This window comes from Passer domesticus, chromosome 1, assembly GCF_036417665.1.
Source record: "Passer domesticus isolate bPasDom1 chromosome 1, bPasDom1.hap1, whole genome shotgun sequence".
Lineage (NCBI taxonomy): Eukaryota > Metazoa > Chordata > Aves > Passeriformes > Passeridae > Passer > Passer domesticus.
This window is the reverse complement of record NC_087474.1, coordinates 95645916-95664474: the sequence shown is the minus strand read 5'-3', so window position 1 is coordinate 95664474 and position 18559 is coordinate 95645916. Positions and strand designations below refer to the sequence as shown.

Below are 18559 nucleotides of genomic sequence, written 5' to 3'. Positions count from 1 at the left end.
TCTAATGGGTGAATGGATGACAAAAGCATTAAAATAGCTGTAGGAAAAAGTAATGATTTCACAGGGTTCATTGAGGAAGAATTCGAAAAAGGAAAAGCTTTTCAAAATACAGCTATAAACACAATAAAGTGGTTTTCCAAAAGTAGTGAAAATTACTAACATGGGGATAAAAGCTTACATTATACAAAGCTTTTTATGAAAAGATTTTATTCTGTAAGTAAGAAGCCACTCCAGACACAATGTTGGATGTATTGTTGTTTCATGAGTTGTCAAATTTGGCATCCTTGTATTGTATAACCATATGATACAGTATCCTTCCTAATTCCAGCAAGTCTTTTCTCCTTAAGGAAGGTAGGGCTTTAATGTGCAGCAGAACCTCTCGCTCTTCAACTTAAATGTACTTAAGGTCAGTTTATTTACATGTTGTTTTTGTCTAAGCAGGAGAACAGTGTTGACCAATTCATTTCCCCATCTCCCTTCACCCCTCCATTTTTTAGATGACAGCAATATTCCTCCTGAGTGTGTGCTCTGTGCATTAAAGGAGTTTAAGCTTTCCCAGACGTTACAAAAAGAGCACTTGATAATCTGCATGATTCTCTTGTCCTCATTGTGCCTATTCTAATTCTGTTTCAGCCAGCATTTATCATGAGTGGCTGGGATTATATGTAGTCTTCCAATGCTTATCACACTAATACGTCCATATCTTTTAAGTTCTACTGGCTGTGCTTATTCTGTGTATTGTAGGATGATGAATGCATGGCATCTCAGAATTTGGGAAGCAGTGCCACAGGCTATTGGCAGTTACATTTTTTGTAGGGACAGGGAAACAAGAGAAGTGCAAATTACATCCTTGCAAGATTTTTTAAGTTGTATTACTGAATGTTTTGGCTTCAGTAGGCACTGTTGAAGAGAAAATAAAAAATACATGAACGCAAAATAGAAATTTAAAGAGTAAATTGTTACAGTTTACCTTTTATTGGGGGTGTATGAGAAACCAAGACTGAGGGATCATTTCCTTTGCAGTTAGAAGTTGAATTTTTAATATTTTGTTTTTAGCTTATTTTCATGGGAGCTGGATGTGCTTGGGGGTTTTGTTTGGTGTATTTTTTTGTAGGTATGAAGAATTAGTTAGAAACTGAATCTTAGCATCAGGATGTATTGAGACTCTTAGCTAAGTACAGCCAGCCATTGACAAGCTCTTTTTCACGCAAATACTTAGTGGTAGTACTTGGGCTGGGAAACATGGTATGTCCAATTAGGATATAGTTCCAGATTTGAATGAAATGTAGTGAAAATGAGGGAATGTCTTAGAATGGCATGTCTTTTTCCCAAACAAATTTTAGGAGGCTAGTGTAGATAGTCTGGAAAATAACCCATTGTGAGAAATGGGTGAGTACTGCTCATGCATGCAAATCTGAGCTTTACTGATTATATCTGTTTTTTAAACAAACCCATCAAGAAAAGAAGTGCTGCTCATCTTTCACAATTCTCATTTACCTCTGCTTCTCCTGGAAGTGCAGAGAAATTTGAAATTAAGAGAAACTGTGGTCAAGAGAAAAGAAAGGGCATTGCATTTTATTGTTTTTATAAGGAGTAGGTCAGTCTCTGGAATGTCTGTTAAAGGAATGTCTCCTTTAAATATGGACTATGAAAATAGGATATCTTTACTGTGTTCTTTAGTCTGTGGCTGTGCATTTGCCTCATGGAGAGTCAACAGACAGCAGTTCAGATGTGAGAGACTTCCTGTAGGAGAGGTTTCTCTTGTCAGCTGCTGAACCATCCTAAATGTAATAGATGAGGTATCGTGTGTTTTCTTATCAACAGTAGAGAATTAATAATTTTCTTTACTGATTTTTTTATTATTAAAGAAGACAGTTGTTTCACAATATGATGACTGCAGTTTGATTATAGAGTTTGTGAGGGAGTTTAGAAGCATTGGCAGTGGCTCAGCTGCATGCACTGGACTTTGCTCATTCAAATGTACTAATACTTACATGCTTTCTGATGTACTTGAGTGAATAATGTAGTTGTTATATGCTTTTTGTAGGTATAGTGCACTAGAATTTTATATGTGAATTATTTAGATTGTTTGGATTTTGGATAAAGTCAGTTTCTGTTTCTTCTGGTATCAAGTTCAGCACATAGTTTAACCAAGCACAGAAAACAAGCAGTATCTCTGCCAGTACTTATATTATAGAAAATACTTTCATGGATGTGTAAGAACTTAGATTAATAGTTTTCCAGTAAAACAGTGGGAAAGTGGCTATAGCCTTACTAATTTTGGATGACTTGAAGATTAGAATTAAGCTGTAGCCTATTTTCCAGTGTAGGTTGATTACATTTGTAGAACTACTTAAACATCAGTATTGGTAAGCTAAGAGGCAGGTAAGGCCTCCCAGGTATTGTCTTAAATGTTGATAAAAAATATTGTTATTTTGGACATATCATGTTATATCCTAGTTACTGTATTTATCATCCAGTTCCTGGCGGCTGAAATTGTGAAAGGAAGTCTTTGGTAGTTTTATATATTCTGCTAAAATCTTAGGGCTCTTTTGTTGTACTTTGTATGGAATTGCAAAGTGGAGCAAATACAGCCATGAGATCTGTGTTTTTTCCAAAACGAACCTCAGGTACAGATAGTAGGTTTTAAAGTGCAGAAGTAAAGTTAAAAGTATGTCATTTAATCAGAAAACAACTTTCCCTTTTGTCACAGATAAATTATTCCATAAGTGAAGAGGTGAAGTAGAAACAAATTCTACAGTGTCAGTTTGAGGCTTTTGAAGCCTTGTAATTGATTTCTCTGACTGTGACTTTCCATAAGTAGCAAAAGCTAGTAAATGTGGATGCTTTGTGACATATTTCATTTTCATATTTCCTAATGTTCATGCTTCTTTGTAAATATACTTGTAACTTAATCAAGATTATGAAATTTTTATAAATTTGAAATATTCATACCTTTTGTTTCCATTGGGAGCTAATGTAATTTCTGGCAACTGGTAAACATGCTAGATTTACTGAGAATTCAATGGTCTTGTTTTCAGGGAGAAACAAACTTCACTTATATGATCTTAATCTCTAACACAGATGAATAGCAATATTAAAGCTCTTCTCTGCAGTGATTATGCTACTAATGATTAGTAATGGTTAGAGTTAGGAGTGTAGTCCTACATAAACCACGTCTTGAAATGGGTATACTTTAGCATGTGGATGAGCATCAGTAAAGAAAAATAACTTTAGTGCAAAAGGAGAAATTGACTGTTGAGAAATGCAAGGAGAATTACATGAAATCTGTACATCTATGTGGTCTACAGTTTACTGTTGTATGTACATCAGACTTAATTATGTATTTGATGTTGTGCCATTGAATATGAATGTTGTACCAGAAAAACATATGAAATCTGTCCAAGAGTAATTGACATAAGAGGAGTGTTTTGAAATGCTTAGAATGGGAATATTTGAATGCCTGAATGGGACTATTAATGCCATAAACGAGTACCTCATGTTAAGATTTGGTGTTTTGCTGAAATGTCCTCCTTAGAGTACAAGTCCTGCTCTGAAATGTGATGACAGCTCTCAGAGTAATTAAACTGGAATTGTCCAGATTGTGCTGATAGCGGTTAATACCATTAAAACTGTTCATATTTGTTATATCCCTCTTTGTTTCAAAAGTGCATGTTAGTAGTAAAACCCAGATTCTTGCATTAGAATTTGTTATGATCTTTTCTTCCTATTGCAATTTCCCTTTGTGTCTAGAACAATTTCATTTTCATTCTGTGGATGACTTTGCCTGCCTCTCATTGCTTTTTTTCCCTATTACTGCATTTTTCAATAATTTTCCACTGTGTTGTGTTTTTTTCCCTTTTCTTCCATCTCCGCCTGCCACTGACAAGCTGTGGCACTGGCTTAATAAGAAGGTAAATAAACAGAAAAATTATGATTCCAGCTAATGGATTCTGTGGTTTTGGGGAGTTTGATTTTTTTTTTTTTTTAATGTTCTTCTTTATTTTATTTTGCAGCATGAACACTCCTTAACATGCCTTGCTTCATGTAGATTTCTCTCTCAAATGCCTCTTTTCCAGCTCTTGGTATAAGCTACTGAAGGTCATATAATTCCATCTGGTCTCTTCTACTCCAGTGAATGCACAGAGTTAAATGTTTAGCACAGCAGAGAATTGCATTAGAATTTCAAGGGGTAGAGTGATTTGGGGCACTTTTATTTTAGAATAGTTGATCTCTGCCTGGTCCCCACTTGTACGCCTAACAAAACCAGTTCTCTCCCAGTGTGGAGAGCTGTTCTCTGCTCGGGGAAAGCATCAGCTAACCGAATTGGCACAAATTGGCACGGGAGCAGTGAGGGTGTGAAGCACAGTTGTATTTCTGTAAGTGCTTGCAGATAGTGCATGGACTGGTTTCACTGGGTGCTGTCAGTCTCTTACTTTTGAAATGCCAACTTGCCTGTGTACACAGGCATAGTACCTAGTGCACCAGGAGAGAATGCATACAAAATGAGGCTTTGCATGGCCTCAGAACTGCTGAATCTTAACAAGTCTGAAGGGAATTAAAAGGCTTGTAAAAAAAAAAAAAATCAGGTAGTTGGTATAGCTAAGATTTTTTTTTCCTATTGTGTGGCTTTTAAAAGTGTGTGATATGTTTTGAAGATTCAGTTATAATCGTCCATGAAGAGGGGCATTTTTAATGTTTTGCCCTTAACTCTATTGCTCTTGTTCTAAAATTACATTTTTATTTCCCAACTTTAAAATGTTTCTCTTGTGTGAGTGACTTGGGGTTAGTAAATAAGTGCAGTTGTAACCTGTTATAATTTATTTTTTATTATATTCTGGTTTGTTAGCAGAATTGAGGTGAAGAGTTGAGTTTGGTGACCCACAACAGAAAGTGTAGTTTCAACTGGTTTTTTTCTGTCATTTGTGGTTTCGTTGAAAATGTGCATGAGTAGATAATGGGTTTTTTCCCTGAATACTGGTAGGTTGCAAAAACAATTTAACTGTAATTGCTTTAAATGCTGAAATGTCTGGATTTTATTTTTAGTTTAGAAATCTGCATTATTTGGCAAACCCTGTGGATATAATTTCTTAACAGAGTGTGGTTTTTTAGTTCCTTGGAGTTATCTTTGAAGACTGTTGGTTTACTTTACAGTTTCATAAATAGAAAGTCTTACAGTATTACGTACAGTGTTGACTGTTGTCCATGAACATACAGTAATAATATTATAATCAAGATTTTTTTAAAAGTGAAAAAAATGTGCAACTAGTGAGTTCATTTGGTTGTGTGTAGTGTTTTGGTGATTTTTTTTAAATTTGAAGAACAACGTCACACTTTAACAGAGACAGAAGAAGGAGGGGAATTTTACTACAGAACACTGGCTGCAGTTAAAAGATGATTATTTTTGTGCCTTTTTCCTTTTTTGCCTGTCTTTGAAGGGATGTACTTCTGAGACCACAAAGATAAATTTCTGATAATCCAGCAGGAAATTAAAAATCATATGGATATGGCAGAGTTTGAAGTGATGGTTGATTATGACTGCTAGTGATTTGGCTTTTTGATTCCCTTTCATGGTATATATAGCACAAAATATAGAAAAAGTTCAGTCAGTATGGCATAATTTGTTCTTAATAACATTGTCTATGTCAGGAGTCTTTAGAAGGAATTTCTAAATTCTTCTGCTGCTTTTGGAGGGATACTGGTGTAGGTAGACTTGAGACCTCACACAGACTGTTCTCTACCTTTCCTAGCTTAACTACTCAGCTGACTCATTTCAGCATAACCTTGGGATGTGTTCTGGTTGCAGACTTCCCCTTATTTTCTCTAGATGATATTAATGAGATGGTATCTTCAAATATTAACCAAGAAAAGGGAAATGAGAAGTCTAAGGAATGCCTTGGGAAAAAATCTTCATAAATAGCAGAGCTGTTTACAGAAAAAAAAAAGAAAAGTCTATGTTGGTAATTTTGTGTAGATTTAATCCAAAATTAAGTAGATGCCTAGGTGTGTTTCACTGTTTGGGTGATGTAGTGAATTAAACATAATAGAAAAACTACTGCCCTGAAGGCTATGCAGTATGAAACCTGAAAATATTAATTCAGAGATGATGTATCATACTGCAAAACATGGAAAACCTGTTTGGATAGTAGGATTTATGATTTTTAAGGATTTCTGGACTATAGTTCAGTTACAGCTTAGTGTAATAAGGTTTTGTGTCATCATCCAAAAGTTGAAAGAGGCATTACTTGCAAATTATTGAGGAGCTGTCTAATAAAATGTAACTCAATCATTAGAAACCTTTTTACAGTGAGCTAAATGAAAATAAAAACCTTGATAACCTTTCCTTTCAAAACTGTGACAATTAAAGATAGTTTTTTTTGTGGACAGTCTATCACAAATCAGTAATATTTTAGTTTGGTTTTACAAGTTGACCTTCTGTAGCTTAGGAGCTTGGCTTTCCTTTACTTTTGCATAATCTCAGATGCTCTGGCAGCTTCAGCTTCCCACTGCTAACTAACCTTTGGATTAGAAGCTTGGAACTGAATGTAAAACTTTATGACTTCTGGCTAATGAGTGTGTTTAGTCAGTACATGTTTGTCTCTGTGTGCATGCCCATGGTTTACAGGAAGGATGTAAAGGGAGGTCTGGCAGGGCTGGGGTAAGAGTGGAGTCTGGACCTGATTCAGTGATAAGTACAACCACACAGGCATTTAACAGTGCAGCTTCACTGCAGTGAGTAGCTTACCTGCACCTATGCATTATTTAACATGAGCGTGAAAAGGCAAGGCATTCCTAAGGCAGTCTTGTGGGTTAATGTAGGGGAAGAAAGTATGTTTTAATAGAAGAAAAAAAAAAGAATAAATATAGCCTTAAGTGAATATCGTCCATCTGCTTTTACTTGTACAGTACTCAGTCCAATTCAGTCTTCTGCTGTGATGTATCTGTACCACTTATATAACTTGGATCCCCTTAAGTCTGTGTTGAGAGATGTGATTGCAGTCCCTGTAGGCTTGCCAAAGCTGGCTTTCATCAGGCTTCCTTGGGCTACCTGCCCACGTCAATAGAGACAAGGTGGGCTGGCATGGCTGAGGCTGCTGCTGGTACCAGTACATCATCAGTGCTGCTGTGGCTTTACTAACTAGATTAAAGTTAATCCAGGATTTGCATGTGCTGCAGCTGCACCTTAATGGCAGTCCAGACATATTTGAACTGTCAGTATGAGTGTCTGGGAAAGATCCCTTGTGCTATCTCAGAGAGAGTGTCCTCATCCTGGTCTTTTGAGATTGCCCTTCCATGAGTTGCTGCATGGCAAAACATCTAAAGCATTCAGCCTCAACTCTCTCCTGTCAGAGATTTCACCTATTGAATACCCCTCACACAATCATTGAGCCTAGCATTTTTTGAAATCTCTGACAGTACTGCCAATTACTTGGACTCAGTAAATCTGATTAAGGTGCTATATGTAAGACTACTGGATTTCTTTAAACTCTGACTTAGAAAGTAAATAGCAGTTTGAACTTTGTCTGAAATGACAGGTGCAGCTTTAATTTTTAATAGCTTCATTTTGAAGTCCATGCTATAAAACTTTCTTCCCCTGCCTATCCAGTGGCGTTTTCTTGGTGATATTTGTTATTTCTGTCCTTTGAAACAAGGACTTTCATTTCTTGCTTCTCTGGCATAATCACTATATGTACATGAGGCTTGGAAGGACACAACAGATCTTGTTTCAGTCTTACTTCCAAAGAGGTGACCCATATATATATGCCCTATGTAGAGGCTGCTCAAAGCTTTTCAGAGAGCTGCAGTACTACTGCAGGCAGGTCACTTCCCTCCAGCACTGGAAATGCATTTCTGATGGCTGAAATCTATTAGCAATGCTGAAAACCAAACTTAGGTTAAAAATATGTAAGACAAAAGATTTTTCAGACTTCCTTGTGTTTTCTGAGTTCCTTTCTGCAGTTCTTAATGTAGTACAGACTTTGTACAAGAATTTCTGTTATTTTAGATAAAACAAGGAGCTGGTTGTAAAAACTTGAAGTTTAAAAATAATTACTTGATGTACGTAAACTGCTCAGATACTACCAGATGAACACGCACAAAAAAATTCCTTACTTTTGCCAAATAGGAGATCCGATTTCAGTGTTGACCAATTCAGTCATCACACAGCAGTCTGAGAAGTTTGTTCCAGGGTCAATTTCAGGTGTAGGGATAGGGTAAATAATGAAAAAAGAACTAATGTAAACCATTAGCATGCATATTAGTAGTTTTATAAGATCTTTAACTAAAAAGTTACCAACTTTATTGTTGAATATATAACTTAGACTTGAAGTACTTTTGCTTACTACACATTGGCTTTGACGTCAGTTCTCATGAATCACAAATTTTACAATTGTGCTGTTGCTTTTTCCTGTAGTAATGCTAAATTGAATAGAAATAGACCTGGTATTTGAACCATAGGAGCTAGAAAAATGTATTTGGTCATGCTTGCATGTGCTTTCACAGCTTTTTATGTAAACAGTCAGTTTATGTATGAGATGAAGCTCAGCTTGCTGTGTTCCAGAGCACTCTGCAAAGTCGTGTGACTGAGCAGTTTCATTGTTTTGAATGACATTATCAGAATTTCTCTACTCAAACGTGGTATCACCATTTGCTTATGGACATGTATAGAATGGGTCTGTTGTAAATTGACAGAACAACAAATGTGCCTGTTTCCTGTATCAGTCAGTTTAGCTGATGCATGCTCAGTGCTGAGCATCCTTCTGAGACTGGAAGTGGATAGAAATGGTTGGTGCTGAAGAATTGGTGTGATATTCGATAATGCAGAACCCCACCTGTCCCATTTCACTTCAGAAGGTGATGAGGCAGCTTAAAAAATTTCATTATTTGCAAAAATACTTCATTTGTCATTTAGATGACTCTTAGCCATTCAAATCTGAAAGTTATGGTTGTGCTTTAAGGTATACCTTGATAGCTTTGGAGTCCTGTGCAGACAGTATCTGTAAGTTTCCAGGTTGCTGAAGGACAAGACATAAAGACAGATTTCTGGGTTCTAGTTGACATGAATGTCTTCTTTAGGTAGTTTTCTAGGTCTAGTAAGTAAATGTTGTATTATTGCTTGCTTTGCAGAGAGCTTGCTGTGTTGTGTGGTAATGTGTACATGTTTTTTGCAAAACCACATGTCATACCATGACATTAATCATGCTAACATTGCTTGTTAATTGTTCATTTCCAAGCTTGGGCATAAATGCTGTTTGATTAGAGCCTGATTTTGTACTGTGATTGTAAATAAAAATAACAATACTGTTGCATAACATACAGCATCATTTTCATTAAAGATTGATTTATGTGCTATAATTTCTTCTTTTTTTTCTGCACAGATTATCGTGTGGTTGGAGAAAATGCTAGATAAAATAATCAGCATTTTCATAATATTTTTGCTGGTGATAGGAACCCTTCTGCTGGCTCTTCTCCTTACTGCAAAGGTACAGTGTGCTAACAAATATAATCATAAAGCTCATTTTCGTTGCTGATGAAGGTTACTAATACTTATACAAGATTACATAGCTCAAAGAATCTTTCTAAATGTTTAGGAACTAATTGTTCTGTACTTGAACTTATGACCATTCCAAGACATATAAATATATATTTTTGTATATAAAATACACAAAAATATATAAAAAACTCAATGTTTCTATTTCTCTGTATTTCTGTGGTTTTTACCTATATGACAAGGCTAATATATAGACATTTGTAAATACAGAATTTATTCTAGTAGAAGAATTAGTAGCTTATGTATTACAGGAACAGATCTGTTTTGCATCCTGTCGACACTTTCTTTGTCAACAGAAGCTCCGCTCTGATTTTTTTTTCTCTTTAATCTACCTTACATCAGGAACATTTGCAAAGTAATTAAGGTGTGTTTATGAATTTTTTTGTGTAATTGCCTGTAACAAGCTCATGGTATCTTTTTCTGAGTTAAATGTACTGAGATTCATACTGAGATCAGGTATTCTCTGAAATTGATGTTTGGTTTATGGTGAGTTTGGGTGGGGTTTTTTTTTTTCTCACCAGAAGAGGTCACTCATGTACTTCTGTTTTCCTTTTTCCATAATGGAGTTGTGTTCATACGTGAAACGGTCAGTGGGGATTGAATGTTTAACTTGAATACAGTTATGGAACAAAGATCAATGGTTCTGATGTCAATCTCCTTTTTCCAAAACATAGGCATATGTAATGTACTTAAAATTGAAAACTTTTGAAGTTGTGCAAACATTCCTGCCTAAAGCTCCCTTGCATTCATAGAAGGAGTATTAAGATATTTATAAAAGATGTATTTTATCATTCTTGCTGAAGAATTTATTTAGTTAGGCACTTTGTAGCAAGGTTTGTCATGTTAGAGCTAAGTCTTCATTTATTTTTATACTTCTTTGATCCATGGCTTAAAAAGTTGCATCTGAAACTTTGCTTCATATTTTAGTGCTTTCTTGACAGCGCCGCTGATATTCTTTAAATTTTTTCCACTGATGAGATAAGGTTTAAATTTCCATTTGCTATTACTGGTGACCAGAATTTATTATTGTATTGACTAGGTGTTTCTTGGGTTAATGGAACTTCTTTCTTCACAGTGGGTTGTTTGCACTGGAAGAATTATTTTTTAAATGTACAAACTGGTCACTGCATCCCTTCTCACCTTCCTCCTGCCTTCCCCACCCTCCTCCTCCCAATACCACTTCCCCTCCCGCAAAGAACAGAATTCTTTCTGAATATAGGAAGAGTTGTAGTTTGCATTGCATAACATTTCTCCTCTCTCTCTTTAATTTAGGTACATCAAGAGAGTGTTCACATGATTCAAGTCACAAGCAGCTTGATCAATGAGACAGTAGCCAGTCACCCAGAATGGGCAAAGTAAGAATGCTGAAGTTAAATGAATAGTATAGGGTGAATGAACAAGCTTCCAGGTGCTCTTATGCATTGTTTTTAATTTTAAAAAATCCCCATGGTGAACAGAAATGTGGGTATCTCTCACAGGCCAATGTCAAAGCTAAACTCTCAGACAGCAGAATGTTTGTGCATCACTTCAGAGGACTGTCAGTGTGGTATCTCATTTGAGGACTGGTTGGGTTTTGGTGGTGAAGGACGACTCTATGAACCTTTCTAGCTACAGTTGTGGAGAAGAAACTGGTATAGTTCAGAGAATGAAGAGATCTGTATTTTGTCCCTTCTTCCTATGAAAGAAAAATGCTGACAAAGAATGCTCTCTCTAGAAGATTTCAAGATAGAGCTAAATTATTTTTTAAATGGAGAGAGATAGATGTGGAGTGCATTTGAAGGAATAGGAATTGAAGATGTTCCTGGAGTGAACAGAAGAAGAGTTCAGGGGTGGATGTGGGGAGTTTGGTGTGAATCAATTGGACAGAGCGGTTCCTGTTACGAGTAGATGTGTGTAGTGTGTGCAGTGGGGAGTTTGTAAGGTTTGGTCTGTGTAATCACAGAATGACACAGAATCACAGAATAATGAGGTTGGAAGAGACCTCTAAGATCATCGAGTCCAACCTATGCCCTAACACCTCAACTAGACTATAGCATCAAGTGCCATGGATGTGTTTTTTTAAACACATCCAGAGATGGTGATTTCACCACCTCCCTGAGAAGAGCATTCCAGTACTTCATTATTTTTTCAGTGAAAATTTTTTTCCTAATGTCCAACCTATACCTTCCCTGACGTAGCTTGAGACTATGTCCTCTGGTTCTGTCAGTTGCTGCCCGGTGGAAGAGACCGACCCCACCTGTCTACAACCTCCCTTCAGGAAGTTGTAGAGAACAGTAAGATTGCCTCTAGGCCTCCTCTTCTCCAGGCTAAACATCCCCAGTTCTTTCAAATGTTCCTCACAGCGCTTGTGTTCCCAGCCCCTCACCAGCCTCGTTGCTCTCCTCTGGATGCACTCAAGCATCTCAACGTCCTTCCTATACTGAGGGGCCCAGAACTGGACACAGCACTCAAGGTGGGGCCTCACCAGTGCCGAGTACAGTGGGAGAATGACCTCCCTGCTCCTGCTGGCCACACAATTCCTAATGCAGACCAGGATGCCATTGACCTTCTTGGCCACCAAGGCACACTGCTGGCTCGTATTCAACCAGCTGTTGACCAGCACCCCAAGGTCCCTTTCTGCCTGTACACTATCCAGTCACACTGTCCCCAGCTTGTAACATTGTAGGGGATTTTTATGGCCAAAATGTAGAACTCGGCACTTAGACTTAATAAACTTATTAATGACTAAAGTAAGCACCAAGACTAGTAATAAGGGGGAGAGACGATGTTGAGAGAAATGCATCTAGAGGAAAACATGGACACACTGGTGAGCAAAGGAGTCATTGCATGAACATTAGAGGAGGAATAGGTGAGGCTGAAAAGTGTGATTTTTAAGGAGGGCATGCTCCAGGTGGCTTTCATTCTGATTCAGCTAAACAGACACTGGGCAAATGTGAGATACCAATTTAATGACAGTGAAAAAAAGATCTCTCCAGAATAAGAGTGGTTGACTCTTTCAAGGGCACATTGTAAATAAAAGTGATGGTGGTTTAAGAAGATTGAAAGAAAGCAGATGCTGTCTTATAAGAGCAAAACAATTTTTCAAAAACAGAACTAAAAGGATATAGTTAATAACCACTGTAGTAATACATGCTTTAGCACTACTAAAGTAATCACAATCATGAGAACAGAAAGCACTTAAAGCACTTGGTTTTATTCCTTCCTGGCATCTCTTGTGTTGTTTGGCCTTTCTGTTTTTCTGTAAGATGGAAATAAGTGGGACTAATGGAGATGGAAATTTGACTGTCAAAAGCTGATTTACATAACAAAACTACTGGTGTACTAGTTAAATAATTTGCACAATTCTAGTATAACTTCTTACTTCCAGTGTTTGCATTCAAATTTGAAGTATCCATAACACTATATTTTAGTTCATTAAGAGTAAGAATACCTATTGCCAAATCCGTGAAGCTTTACCAGCTTTCAGAGCTCAATGCTCATATTACGTTTAGAGGTGAGTGACTGAAATACTTGAATTCCAGTCTGGAATATTACTGAAGCATTATGCAGACAGAGGAGCTGCCATGTTGGTCTTCAGTCAGGTGAACAAATACATCAGTTCTGTTTCCTGAATGATTTAATTTTGTTCTGAAAGGGGTCCAATAAGTGCCGTTGAATCAAGATGTAAAAAGAAAGTAAAAACAGAGATTGTGTGCCCTGTATTCACAAATGGTAAAATGCTGACAACTCAGTAGGTTACATGGCTTGAAAGTGATGTGAGTCCCTGAAGAAATTCACAAGCAGGTGGTTTGGTGAGGACTTAAAAATAATGGTAAGGTCTGATGTCCAGACCTTTTGTCAGCTGGTTGCTTTTTCATGGAAACTATGTTAACAATTTACATTGAGCTTGTAGTTTCAAAAGGTTGTGTTTGCAGCTAGATGAGACTGCTTCATATGATATTTTCAGGAAACTCTGGGGACAAAAAAAAAAAAACTTGTGTGAAATGCACCCATGGAGATTGAAGAACAGATTTCTTCTGAAAAAGTTGAGATATCAAATTAATTAAGGTTTCAGGAACCTTGGAGGATTTTAAATGCAATGACATGCCCTAGACTTAATTCTGCTTTGCTTATGGGAAAATCTATTCCTTAATATGTAGAAGGAAACATTTGAGTTGTAGTAATTTTATATGTATTTAACCATAATGATTTGTTGTTTCAGAATGTTAATTTGCAATATGTTTTGGGTGTAATGAAGTGGGTATAATGTATAACAGTTAACTTTGTTTTCCCTCTTTAAAACCCACCCCCCTCAGCTGGCTCCCAGAAGCCCAGGTCATTCAGAAGGCGCTCAATTCTGCAGCTAACAACGTATACCAGTATGGCCGAGAATGGATCACACACAAGGTAAGAGGGAGCTGTCAAAAAGTGCAAATTCTTTGGGTTTTGTTTTAATTTCTAGTACTTCATAAAAGTAAAAAGAAATAAAAATACGTTTGTCAGTAGTTCGTTTCCATTTGTTTAACCTTCCACTGTGGGAAAGTCCACTTTGGGACTTTTGAAGGAATAGTGGGAGTGATTTCGGTAGTCTTTTCTGTTCAGGGGATAGTTTCTTTTTAAGAATTGAAGGATCTGTCATCATTCTAATGATTCCCAGTGAAAATGCATCAAATAAAATTATTTTTTTAACTGACTGGTTGTCATAGTATAGACAATGTAAACTTCTATTGCAACCACTGCCCCTCCCTCTCTCCTAATTTCTGTGTGTGCTGGGTGTGGTACACACCCATTCTTTAAATCCTAATTTGTATAGTTAAGCTATATTCTTCTATATATCTTCTTCTTGGTAAGAATTTGCCAAGATTCTTACTCATATATTTGATGTCTAGCACACATCTCAAATTATTTGAAATATTTACTCTAAAAAGATGATCAAGGGCTTTGGATTAAGGATTTTAGAGACAGCATTTGTTTTGCAGTGCAGAAAGAAGTCCTTAGTGCAGCAGAATGTTTTTTAACAAAGTCTATGAATTGTGAACCATTTTATCTGAATTGTGTATTTCATGCTGATATTAATTTTTCTAATAACTTGGGTTTGAAATGTGCCTTTACAGACAATCTTACGTTATTCATCAAGCTTGAAGTTCATCAGTGGATGTCTGCTTTGTTCTATCCTGTACAGTAATAGATTTTTATGTGTTTTAGCTCCATAAGATTTTAGGAGAAAAAGTAAATAACACTGCTGTGATTGAAAAACAAGTGTTGGAGCTCTGGGACAGGCTTTATCACTCTTGGTTTGTGAAGGTGGGTAACTCATTTAAATGGTGTTCATGTAAACTATCACTTAGTACTCTGACATAATCATGCTAAGTATGCATTTCTAAGGAAGAGATTAGCAGAAAGTTGGAAGGTTGAGTAAAGGCTGGTGTTGTGTTCTGCCAGTTGGTAACAAGAAGGTAAAAATTTCAAGTGTATAGGACAGATCATTCTAGAGTCACAGTTTTAGTATAGCCAGAGCTGTGTCCTGCACTTAAGTAGTTGTGTGGTTTTGTGTGTGCTGTTTTACAGTTTTCTCACTTTTTTTAATTAGTATTTCATAGTTTAGCACTTTCTGCTGGTTATTCGGTTTGTTGAGGTTTTGGGAAAAGGCAACTGGTATTCTGTATGATTTGTGTAACTTTTATTAAATCATTGTTATGCTGACAATGCTGCTTGCAGTTTAAAAGAAAGAGCAATTCATTAGCAATTGTGCAATGGAAATATCAAATCCAGAAGTCATATTCCTGAAATACTTCTGTATATTTTAATGATTGTGATTATATTAACCCTTTTCTTTATGCAGTTATTCTTCAAGTACCTCTAAAGTTCCAAGAAGATCTCTGCATTAAAGAAATAACAGTTTTAGTATAGAACTAGATGTACAGGTGATAGGTCTACATACAGTTTATAATTACAGAAGGCCTATTTGAGGGGGATTTTTGTCTTCTCATGATTTTACACTAAATAAATTGCTAGCTCAGAAGAAAGATCTCTGTGTTGGCAGCAAATTGTTAGAGAAGGTTGCTAACAGTACATCACAAAGTGTAACAGTGCATCTAGAGAGAATTGGTAATGAGCAGAAAATGTAATGCTCTTAGATAAATCAGTGCAGGGACCGTACTTGGAATGTTATTTGCCATGTGTGGCAAAAAAAGATATTGCCATTTTGCATGCAGGTTGCTAAGGCTAAAAGCATGCAGGAAATTTTAACAAGTAGTGGAATACTTATTGTAAAAATCAGAATTAAGAACTTGAGAAGTCTCCTTCCATTAAAGACTAGGATTTTGTTGTCAGCAGGTTTGCTTAAGCTTGCTTTCAGAGAATTTTGGCATACTTCTCTGAAACACTTGTCACAGTCCCAGCTTGTGGCATTCAAGATGGTAATCAGGTATTATTCACTGGGCAATAGGCAACGTCATAATTAGGGAGGAGCCACTTTAGGAATTAGCTGTTGTTTTTGTGGCCGTGTCCTGTTGTCTTGTTGTGTTGCAGTTACGAAGGTTTGTAGTCAGAAGAAATCCTCCTGCATCTGGTTTAGCTGATAGGTTTTGTGTGATTGAACATTTTCTGTGGAGAGATAGAAACTAATAGTGAAGAAAACTAGTTGCTTAGACTTCAGCTTGTATTTTTCTTTATGGGTTGTGCTGGGAAAACTTACATGTTGCAAGCAGTAAATTATGTAGGCAATAATTGAAATCATGACTTCTTTCTTGTGTGCTTTCATTAAGAGCAAAATAGATACCATTGTATCAGTCAAGCAGTAAAGTTAACTTTTGACAGAGGTGAATCAATACAACATACACACATGTAATTAAATGGGATAATTAACTACAGTTTTCTGTCAGATTTAAATTTTTCCAGTGTACAGAGTACTTCCAGGTATTTTTGGGGATGCCAGTTAAAGCAGCTCTAAGTATTTAGATGCATGTTGGATCTATTCCTCATTAAGAAAACACCAGTCTAAAGCATTAGCTTTTGTCTTTCTCGTATCTCTGAATTTTATTCAGATGTCTATTTTCTTTGTTTTTAAGAATGTAACGCATTCTGGAAGACACAAAGGGCACAAGTGGCACATAAACCGTCAGAACAGCTGGCTTGGAGATATTCTGGACTGGCAAGATGTTGCATCGTTTGTTCACGATAACATCGAAACGTTTCTCTCGGTACATTTTCTTTGCACTTACTATGAAATTGGTCTAATTTTTAACTGATAGCAGTTTCTCCTTGGAGTACCACTAAGGTTATGGAATCAAGTAAATGGAAAATTATGGAAATGCTGTTAGTATTATTTACAATTACCTAAGCAATTGTTGCAAGCCTATTCAAGATATAACTGTAAAACAAACAGAAATGTTTGTGATAAAGAAGCTCTTGTGCTTTCAGCATCTTCATGGATAGCAGCTTCCCAGATATCTTCCTGAGGCATATTGTTACCTGTGTAACCTGCAAGCTGATTTTCAGTGCATTATTTTATGTCGTCTTTTCTCTTTAAAGAAGAAAACAATTGGTTTAAGTTATAATTGAAGAAGCTATTGACTAAGAGGTTGTGAAAACAAAGCCAAGCAATAAAAGTGGGAGGTGGTTGTTGGTTTTTTTTGCCTCAAATTACTATTATTTGTTGGGTTGAAAGCAGCTTATTTTTTTATTCTTTTATGAAAGTTCTGTGGAGAATGACATTAATATTTTTCACATTGTGAATTCCTGAATAAAAACATTTAACCTTATGAGGAGAAAAAGAGGAAGCATTGAAAGCAATCCAAGTTAAGGTGTTTCACTAAAAATATCATGTTAAATCCTAAATGCTTAATACATAGAGTCAATGCCCAATATAGTTAATCTTTGACTTGAGCTGTTGTCATTACATTATCTTCAATTTTGGAAGACTGTTATTTATACCTAACTGGCACTGTAGCAGATCTGTGGATGCAGTTAAAGCTAATATTTGTCTCCAAGCAATTCTTGGTTTAGACTGATAGGCATGTGTGCTTTTCTGACCTCCCCCATTTGCTGCTTGATTTGTTACAGTTCTACTGTAGAAGAAGATGTGAGACAGGAAAGAGTTGAGAGAAACTTTATTGCAGTATACTTTTTTCAGTTAATTATGAAATTTGATTGGTACTTTCTCAAAGTTGGCCATGCGTGCTTGAGGCAAAGGGTTTAAAAATGCACAGCACATCATGCTTTAAAATCAATGTGGAGTTTCCTTCTAGGCAAGAGGCACAGAAGGAGGAGAAACTACTTGATAAGTGTGTGTCATTTGCAGCATTGCTGCACAATGCTCAGAAACCATGATTTAAAGTGTGCTTCAGTAATCTAAGCAGGCTAGAGAGAGGTGAAGAAAAGTGTAAAGAGAATAAATATTTAAGAATGAAAAACATTAATATAAAAATTTTCATCTAGCTAACATGCTTGCTTTACTTCTAAAACCTGGTTTAAAAGTTCAAGAAAAAAAGTGCCAGTTACTGACTTGCTTTCCTGTTTATTTCCAGGAACTCATTACTCATCAGCAGTGGGGAAACACCTGTCTTTTTTCTCCATGTACTCATGTCCTTAATAGCAGACTGTAAACCAGTTAGCTTAATATAAAGCTCTAAATCCTGATTTCACATCCTTACTGGGCAGCATTTTCTTTCCTGGCTTGCTCATCTACAGTGCATTGCATAAATATTACTCACGCTAATGTTTTTAATTAAAATGGATGAAAATGCAGTCTCTGTTCTTGTTTAGGTAATTTAAACTTGGATATTATGAAAATGAGAATAGCTTTTGCTTAAGTCTGGTATGTTTAAGCAAGTTTCCTGCCTAGCCTAAGATACAAAGCAGCCTTGCTGTATTCAGGGTTTATGTTCTTACCAGAGCATGAAAACCTTTCTCCTGGTATTTTGAAATGGAACAATGGGTTATTAAAATGGCATACTGATTTGGGAAGGGTTAATATTTTACATTGGATGAGTGCTTTTGGGAGTGTATGTTCTGGGAATTTAATTTTTC

At 36.4% G+C, this 18559-nt stretch overlaps 1 protein-coding gene across 2 annotated transcripts in view; it reads left to right on the top strand.

Moving 5' to 3' along the window:
• TMEM245 (transmembrane protein 245) overlaps nucleotides 1–18559 on the top strand; it is a 77331-nt gene that overhangs the window by 22947 nt on the left and 35825 nt on the right. Inside the window, exons 7-12 of one of the 2 annotated variants that reach the window (XM_064429959.1) lie at nucleotides 3891–3914; nucleotides 9378–9482; nucleotides 10823–10905; nucleotides 13846–13936; nucleotides 14735–14833; nucleotides 16600–16731. In XM_064429959.1, the coding sequence (XP_064286029.1) occupies nucleotides 3891–3914; nucleotides 9378–9482; nucleotides 10823–10905; nucleotides 13846–13936; nucleotides 14735–14833; nucleotides 16600–16731 (534 nt within the window). The remainder of the gene's footprint in view (nucleotides 1–3890; nucleotides 3915–9377; nucleotides 9483–10822; nucleotides 10906–13845; nucleotides 13937–14734; nucleotides 14834–16599; nucleotides 16732–18559) is intronic. The other variant, XM_064429968.1, reaches the window with a different exon arrangement.